The 9,304-nt window shown below is 44.8% G+C and overlaps 1 protein-coding gene across 1 annotated transcript in view; it reads left to right on the top strand.

The window, feature by feature from the left end:
* The window catches only part of LOC103797114 (leucine-, glutamate- and lysine-rich protein 1-like), a gene marked incomplete at its 5' end in the record, with an annotated part of 25,202 nt that extends 17,944 nt beyond the window's left edge, over positions 1 to 7,258 (top strand). The window contains 4 exons of the mRNA XM_009069309.1: positions 489 to 582; positions 3,568 to 3,720; positions 4,578 to 4,877; positions 6,890 to 7,258. Of these exons, the coding sequence (XP_009067557.1) occupies positions 489 to 582; positions 3,568 to 3,720; positions 4,578 to 4,877; positions 6,890 to 7,258 (916 nt within the window). The remainder of the gene's footprint in view (positions 1 to 488; positions 583 to 3,567; positions 3,721 to 4,577; positions 4,878 to 6,889) is intronic.
* Between the last annotated feature and the right edge of the window lie 2,046 nt (positions 7,259 to 9,304).

Genomic DNA, 9,304 nt, shown 5'->3' with positions numbered 1-9,304 from the left:
TATATAATAGTGTATATATGTTCTATAATATAAATTATATACTATATATTATAATGAAGCTGATACAATTAATCATATATGATATATAATGATATACAATACTTTTATACTGTATTAAAGCAATTATGACTAATATAATTTGCAATTTAATTAGTAGAATTCAATTGAAATGATAATGACTCAATTATAATGAAATTATAATTGACTTGAGAAATATTAAATATATATAAAAATATCATTTGAGGTGGAAGAAAGATCAACTAAAGTATATTCTTTAGAACATAAAATCCCTAAAGAAAGTGCTGGCAGTATGGAAATAATCCCTGTCCTGCCCCCAGGCTCCAGACACAATTCCTGGGATTTGTTGTACAGAACACTAAGCAAAAGGGCCAGGAGAAGCCTTGGGCACAAAGGAGTTCATTGGGAGAAATGGCAATCTAGCAGTGTGGGCAGAGCTCACCTGACATCCTAGTTTTTGTGGTTTCCAGGGATTTAATGGTGGTTTCTCATCAGAACAGAACGGAGCAGCTGCAGGAGGCCTTGAGGCAGAAAATGAGGAGTGAAGATAACTGGAGGGAGAAGGTAATCCTGACTGTGCCATTGGAACCCTTTGGGTTTCTGCTTTCCTTTGGGGTTTTTCAGTGCTAGGCAAAGGTCACAGTGAGCACAGTGAGGGAGGTACTCATTTCCTCAAGTGCCACATGTGATGGAATCAGAGAGTCAGTCTCATTAAGGTTGAAAAAGGCCTCCAGGATCATCAAGTCCAATCTGTGACCTGTGACGCATCAACACCTTGTCAACTAGAGCAGAGCATTGAGTGCCACATCTAGTCATGTCTTGAATGGCTTGGGTTGGAAGAACCTTAAAGCTCATCTAGTCCATGGGAAGGGACACCTTCTACTAGCCCAGGTTGCTCCAACTCCATCCAACCTGTCCTGGAATACTCCCAGGGATGGAGCAACCACCACTTGTCAATAGTATCCTTTGTACAAGGAGCTTTTCCAGCTGATCTCTCTACTGGAACTGAGTTCAAAAGTGTTTCAGTGTATGTTCAGAGACTTGACAGGTGTCAGGTCTGGTCTGGACTTCCCAGGCTCCAGGATATTTGGGAAGTGCCTGTTTTAGGGGAGCAGCCCCTGAAAGTCTGGCTGTGAGACTCCAGCTGGAATCAGAGTCCAGCTGCCTGTCCCTCCCTGTGGGATTTAGGAAGCTATTTACCATAAACAGCTGTCACCATGTCAACTATGTTTGCATATGCAACTTCTTCACATGAGCACCAAATAACCCCAAGCTGAATATAAGAAATTAAACTATTTATATGTCTGTGAAGGGAAATTTAGAAGTAGTTGAAACTAGCTCTGACTTGTCTGACTTGAGCCTTACATAATTTCTGCCTAAAATGACTGTTATTTTTTGCTTCAGTACTTGATAAGTGTCTGAAAGGTTTATTTATTCTCAGGAAGATTTGGGGACCAGCAGCAATGCAGATCAGTTACATCTCTCTGAAAACATCTTCACCTCCTTGTCACAGGGTATAATTTTAGCAGGAGGTCGTGCTGGCTGCATGATCACAGAGTGCTGCTCAGCCTGACATGGCAACAAGATGAAGATTGCTGGGAGGGAGCAATTACAGCTCTGGTGTCACAGCCATTAAGATGCAGCACACAGCAAGTTGCTCCCAAATGTGCTCATCAGCCCAAGGAAACTGCAACGTGACTGAGCGGCAATGTTCTCCTTGCCTTGGGTCACTGTGCCACTGGGGAGTGGAAAGTGGTCAAGTTTGCTATTTAAATTAGAGATAAACCTTCAATTGTTCTAATGGAGCATAAAAAACCACTTTTAGGAAGTACTTTAAGAGACAATCAGAGTAACATTTAGTGATTAAGATCACCAAGACCAACCTGTGACTCATCACCATGTTGGCAACTAGACCAGAGCACTGAGACCAGTTGTTCCTTGACCTGTCTAGGGATGGTGACTCCAACACCTCCCTAGGCAGCCCCTTCCAATGCCTGACAGCCCTTTGCATGGAGAAATTCCTTCTGAAAAGATAGATGTAAGCATTTAATGGAGTTTTTAAACAATTAATGATGTGCGTGTAAGTGGCTTTAACGTAATTAGTGGTCACAATGTTTTCTTGGAAGATCAACTGCAATTGTATTTCCTGTTGTGGTTAACAGCTTTGAGTTAACCTCAAGTCTAATCCTTTAACAGCTTCAAATGTTAAATGTGGAAATGCCTGTGAAATCTTCCTAAGGAGCTCAGGGGTTTGTATTGTCTTTTTTTATCTAGTCTTTGGAGTCAAGTAGCTTCCAACAAGTGATCTGGGTCTGTGATATTGTGTAGAGATGATAGTAATAAGAAGGAGATGGAGGAGGAGAAAGAGAAGGGAGAGAAAGAGTAGGAGTGGAAAGAGAAGGTAGAGAAGAAGAAGAAGATGAGGAAGAAGAAGAGGAAGAAGCAGAAGGAGGAGAAGAAGAGGAGAAGAACAACAGAAGTCTACTTTGATGATCTTACAAATACACCAATTTTAAGCCAAACCTCAGTGGGGGATTTGCACCTGTTCCACATCCAGATTTTGATCCATTTGGATATAAAAAATAATGACAATATTTCCAGTTTATCTTTCCCCCCAAAGACTTAGGGAGATTTGTTATACTTCTGCTCATAATTAGTGTGTAAAATTAGATAATTGTAATTAAGCTCATTCTGGGCTCTTCTGCTTTTAATAACTTGGAGTAATTAGGTTTGTGTTGCGCATTTAATGTGCCTTTCATATGCTCTCAGCCTGCTGCAATTAGATCCATTAGAAACCAGCCTGCACCAGTGGAATACTCACATCCTGGCTTAGGAAAAGTGTTTTCCTTAGTGTACAGCTTTCAGTATTTCCTCACAATCCAGGGAATTGTGGCTGAACTGGAGGGGCAGAACACAAGGAATGGCTTCCCACAGCCAGAGGGCAGGTTAGATGGGATATTGGGAAGGAATTCCTCCCTGTGAGATGCTGAGGTACTGGCACAGATTGTCCAGAGAAACTGTGGCTGCTCCATCCCTGGGAGTGTTCCAGGCCAGGTTGGATGGGGTTTGGAGCAACCTGGGCTTGTAGAAGGTGTCCCTGACCATGGCCGGGGTAGAATGACTTGAGCTTTAAGGTCTTTCCAACCCAAACCAGTCTCATTCCATGAATTTTAGCACATTGAATGTATCATTTTGCTGCCTCAGTAGCAAGCTGAGTTTTACCTCCAGAGCAAACACTTCCAGCAGAACAATCATCTGCTGTAAGAACCAGCCAAGGATTTTGTAATTTAGCATTTTCATAGGGATTTAGTGTGAAGTTTGCCTAAATTTAGGGATCTCTCACCACTGGAGTCACATGGGGCTGTGCAGGAGCCAGTGGGAAGCAAAAGCATTCCCTCCCCAGGCTCCAGCAGTTTCAGGCATTCAATGTGTCTGTTCAGCACCCAAAACCTCAGACTGGCAAATTTCACATCATTTATGGCACTGTGGGATGTGAACAATACTTGAGGCTGAGCTACTCCAAGTCATCACAAACCTGTTGTTCCCCAGCTGGAAATGGATGTGGCCAAGGGTGAGGCACGGCACAAAGAGGCCATGCTCAAAGTCAAGGAGGAGGCCAGAGTGGAGCTGGACATGGAGAGACAAAAGCAGCAGGAACTGATCACAAAATACCAGAGAGATCACGAGGAGCTCCAGAAGAAGGTATGTAATGCTCAGGAGAAATTTGGTGGCAGTAGATCTATTCCCAGTCTTAGTACATGGACTATATTTAACAGGTTTTTTTAATGGAACAGACTAAAAAGTGCCTATTTTAGCTCAAGTTAATGGTGTGAACATTCTGGTCTTGCATTTTCTCTACCAAAACTTCGTCTGTGTCCCTAGATTGTAGCTGTTCATTATTTTCAACCTGACATCATTATTTGGGACTGATCCAGGCTGTGAAGAGTTGTCCCAAACCCATCCACACTGCTCTCTCCCTTCCCAGAAGAATTCAGCTCCCATGGGGTGAGCCCCAGTGGCCATTAAGTGCCTTCTGGGCTTACTGGTGGTGGCATCACGTGGGGTTGGCTGTTCTCAGCTCCCCTGGCCTCCAGCTTTGTATAGAATTTGAAAGCTTGTACCTTAGGCTTCAAAAGGTTTGACAGAATTCTTGAGAAATCTGGGAAAAATGAAAGGAATTGGATGAAATCATGTTGTTATTTAAATTTGTACTATTTCATGGTGTTTTAGAGCTGAAAATATCACTTTGGCTTCATTCACTGGACAAATATTTGCCTATGATTTTCAAACCCTGAAGTAAAGAACTTCAGTTTTCCCATTTTAACCTCTCTTTCTCTGTTTGATCTTGGACATGCTCATTAATCTCTCTGTTCTGAGTGAGTGTTGATTAATTTACAGCTCTCTGAGGGCATTATGTAAATCCAAAGCATTTTTTCTCTCTGAGGACATGTGTTTGAATTTTTTGGGTTTTTCCCCAAGTCAACATTTGTCTGATATTAATTCTTCATATATAAAGATCCTGAATGCAGATTAATGCAGTTTTTTCCACTCCCGTGCAGATTCCAGGTTTGATCTCCAGTGCCACCAAGAGCTTAAGGATGGAGACAGAAATCCTTGAGAAGAAGCTCCAAGATGCTCAGATGAAACTTGCAGAGAAAGATGGAGCTAAGGAGAAAGAAATTCAGAGCCTGAAAAGACTAATTAGCGAACTTGAGTTCCAGCTGACAATGGAAAAGAACAATAATGAATCATTTCTGGATAATCTGAGGAAAGAAATCAAACACAAGTCAGATGAGCTGGAAAAATTAAGCCGGGAGAGGACACAGCTGATTCACAGCCTGAGCCAAGTTCAGGAGGAGGTAGGAATGTGGCTGTTTTTACTTAGGGACATGTGATTTCTAAAGTCATTCAAAGTGTCGGTATTTCAGTCCATAAAACCCATTGAAATGCAAAGATTTCTGAGACAAGTCCATCAGAAATGCAGGAGAGCACAAAATAGGTGAAGTTCTAGTTCAGCAAACACTTCAGATAGTGTTTTATTGAAATAGAGATATTTTCCAGGTCCTGCAAGACATTTCTCTCTCAGTCTCTAATCTCACATCATGCTACATGAATGTAGTAAGAATTGAACTGTTTCTTATGTTTTTAGAGTAGAAGACATGGACATTTCTCCCTTCTCACTAAAGGAGGGAGGTCCAACCTCACACCAGTTCAGCCACTTTCTCTAACACTACACAAATATAGTAAACAATGAAGAATTCCTCATGTTTCTAGAGTAGGAGACATGGACATTTCTCATGGAACTGGTGTCCAGCCTCCCACCAACTCAGCCACATTCCCTAGCACAGGAATGCATGAAAATGAATCAGATGTGAGGAGAAATGGGACTGCTGGATGTTCTGACCACAAGCATTTGCTGAATGTTTAGAACAGAAGGGGAAGGGAAGAGAGAGCTGTGCTGCTCCATGAGAAATGTGGAGTCAGGGACTGGAGATAAGATTAGGCTGGAATGTCCAGAGTAACTGAGTGGCAGAAAGAAACTGGTAAACAGTGAAACTAAACCTCTTCAGAATGAATTAGGGCTTGGGTTGATATTTGTTCCTCCCTTGAAAAAGGTTCAGAAAGAGTGAGAGTGAAATTGGAGTGATGTTGGCAGTTGTTCTGACCTGACCTGGCTTGGGAACATGCTTAGTGGTGGCCCTGGCAGTGCTGGGTCAATGTTTGGACTCAATGGCATTAGAGGTCTTTTCCAACCTAAATAATTCCATGATTCCATACAAATTGTACTGTTTGCACAAAAGAGAAAAGTGCTGTAACCAAGTGGCTCAGTGACACTCAACCTGTGCCCGTTGCTTCTCCTTCCCAAGAGCAGCATTCCCAGCTGGAGGATGGGAGGGAGGTCAGAAACAGCTTCTGAGCACTTATCTCACATTTTCCACTAACTCCCAGGGAACAAAAAGAGTGTGAATGCTGATGGATGTCCTGAATGACTGGCAGGGAGAGCAGCACAGGGAGGAGCATGGGAGGGTTTATGTCAGGCACTGGAATATTGCCCAGGGTGGTGGTGGAGTCACCACCCCTGGAGGTGTTTGAAGGATATGGTTTGTGGCTTGGGGGTTACAGCAGTGACAGGTTCATGGTTGGACTTGATGATCTTAGAGGTTTCCTCCAACCTTGATGATTCTATGATGCCTCTGAGCAACCTGCTCTAGTGAAAGGTGTCCCTGCTCATGGCAGGAGGGTGGAATGAGGTGAGCTTTAAGGTCTCTTCCAACTCAGACCATTCTGAACTTTACCATGGCCACAAGCTGAGACAGAGGAGATTCAAAGTAGATATTAGAAAATATTTCTTTCCTGTTAGGTTGTTCAGGCACTGGATTATTGCCCAGGGAGGTGGTGGAGTCACCATCCCTGGAAGTGTTTAAGAGGTGTCTGGATCTGGTGCTGAAGGATGTGGTTTTGGGTTTATGGCAGTGACAAGTTAATGGTTGGACTTGATGATCTGACAGGTCTTCTCCAACCTTGATGGTTCTATGGCCTTGTGGCTCTCTCCAACCCCCTGACAGGGGATTGTAGAGAGGTGGGGGATGGTCTCTCCTGCCATGGCTGCAGGGAGAGGACTAGAGGGAATGGCCTTGAGCTGAGACAGGGAAGCGTCCCTGGAATATTGCCCAGGGAGGTGGTGGAGTCACCACCCTTGGAGGTGTTTAAGAGGCAACTGGACCTGGCACTGGAGGATATGGTTTTGGGTTTTGGGGTTCCAGCAGTGACAGGTTATTGGTTGCACTTGATGATCTTAGAGGTGTCCTCCAGCCTTGCTGCCTCTGTGACCTGTGGTTCCGTGTCCCTGTGCCTGTGTTTGTGCCTGCAGAACGCTCTGCTGCAGGAGACAATGCGCAGGGAGTGCGAGGAGCGCTACGAGCTGACGGCGGCTCTGACCCGAGCGCGGGAGCAGGTGCTGGAGCTGAAGAGACTCACGGGGACCTTCCCCTTGGTGCCACGGGCTCGGGGCAGCCTCAGCTCCTCCTTCACCCGGCACAGTCGCCCCAGCCCCGGGGAAATGCAGCTCTCGGCTATTCCCAGAGCCACCCAGACACTCACCCGCTGCAAGCACAGCGGCAGCAGCGCAGGATCCGCGGCTGGGAACCCCCCAAACCCCCCGAGGGGAAGGGCAGCGTCGCTCAACGAGCCCAGGAGCAACATCACTGCTGTGATCAGCCACCGCCTGAGCCAGCTCTGACAGCTCCACACACCTGGGCCACCTCTCCAGGCCTCCAAAGGACCATTCGCTTCGGGACCTCTTAGCCAGTGCAAGTCATCTGTCTCTGCAACTTAAAAGTGAGTCAAACTCGTAGTTATTCTGGTGCAATAATGTTGATTTGTCCATTAGTTGTGTAATTAAATGCCCTGCACATTCAAGATGAGAAGAGTAAAGGAGGACAAGTGTTGTTGCTCCAAGATGAGCACAAGTGTAAATAACATCATGGAATTACAGGTTTGGGTTGGAAGAGACCTTAAAGTTCATCCAGTTTCAACCATGGGCAGGGAATAATGGCCGATCAACATAGAATCCAGGTTGGATGGGGCTTGGAGCAACCTGGGCTAGTGGAAGGTGTCCCTGTCCATTCAAGGGCATGGAATGAGATGAGCTTTAAGATCCTTTCCAACCCAAACCATTCTAGGCTCTTGTCCACCAACTCACTGTTTATGCCCTATAGCAGCAGCAGTACTAAGAGTGACTGTGTGGCCACATAAAATAACAAGAGCAGGCACAAAGTCATGTCTTTAGCACAAGGGAGTGGCTAAATCCTGGATCCAAACGAAGCCAAGAACAAACATTTCCCTTCTTTCCCCTCCCTCGCTCCCTCCCTCCCTCCCAGAAGCCAGAGCTCCTGCTGCTAAGCAATGAGCAAAATATATAAATGTCAGGAAACCTTTTACTGCCTTTTACAAACAATTTCATTAATCTCACAAAGTCAAGGGAAGTTTGCAGAGGCTTTTTTGGGTGAAATGCAGCAGCATAAAGTGCCACAGAGAGCACCTGATTCTATCTCTGGCTGTTTCAGGAAATGGAGCTTCCTGGAGGGAATGTGTTGTGTAGGAGGTGGCAGAGACCTTGCACTCCAGGACTCATGGCATGAGGGAATAGGAAACAAAGCTCCAGACTTGGAACAAACCTTTCCCCATGTCTCCTGCCCTGCTGGCTGCAGGCAGTGTGCCAGCCTTTCCCTTGGAGAAACATCCCATGGCAAAGGGTTCTCTTGTCCCTGGGCCCCTGACTGCCCTGACAGAGCTGCTGTTGTTCCCTGCTCTGGAATAGAAGCTCCTACAGCCCTAAATCTTTCCATAAGGGATCAATCCCACCATGCCAAGCCTGATTCCTCTGGGCAGGAAAATCAGGGCCAGTAGTATTGTTGTGATGCTTTGGAGAAGATTTGTGTGAGTATCAAAAATCATCTGTGGCTTGACCAACTCTCTGTTGAGTCCAAAACCATCATCATTCCACCTGACAGGAGAGTGTAGCCAGGTGAGGGGTTGGTCTCTTCTCCCAGATAAGAAGCAATGGGATAAGAGAAAGCAGCTGGATTTCAAGCACTCGGCCTGTGCCTCATTGTGGGTCACCAATTTTCCAATTAATTGCCAAAAATTTGTGTTCTCTACAGATAATACTACAGATACTCCATGTCTCCTTCAACGGGAGATTAGGTTATTGCTTGCCATAGTATCATAGTTATATATGTCATAGTTCTATGCCATATGTAGCTTTTATTCCAATAGGACGTCACAAACCAAAGCAGTGATGTGCCTCATGTACAAAGGTGCCAAACCGCCTTGCCCTGAGGGTGAGTAGGATGTGGGATCCTTGACTGTGCCTTGCAGGTGGAGTTTGTCCACAGAAGAAGAAATTAGACTGCACAAAAAGCATCTTAGTTTCTTAGTAGCATTAAAAGTATGTGGAAATAGAAACTGATGCCATAGGTCATTAAAATGTATTAATCAAAAGACAGACTGTATTGTGTGTTTTTAATGCCAAAAAAAGAGCAGAAGAGGGAAACTGGGGGAGTTTCCTTTCTCAGACAAACCTCAGAGAGCATTATTGTCAGTTATTTAAGATAAGGATTTATTAACATCATGAAAACTTGATGCTGGATTTCATCTCTGCTGGTTAGAGGTGGTTAAATGGATCCTGCTGGAGGAAGAACAAACTCCACATGTACTGGTGTGAAACACCACTCAGAGCAGAGCACAAACTGAACCAGGATGGGCTAATGAAAAGGGCATTGCC

This window comes from Acanthisitta chloris, unplaced genomic scaffold, assembly GCF_000695815.1.
Source record: "Acanthisitta chloris isolate BGI_N310 unplaced genomic scaffold, ASM69581v1 scaffold25352, whole genome shotgun sequence".
Taxonomy (NCBI): domain Eukaryota; kingdom Metazoa; phylum Chordata; class Aves; order Passeriformes; family Acanthisittidae; genus Acanthisitta; species Acanthisitta chloris.
Note: the sequence above shows the minus strand (reverse complement) of the source record. Positions and strands in the feature narration are given on the sequence as shown.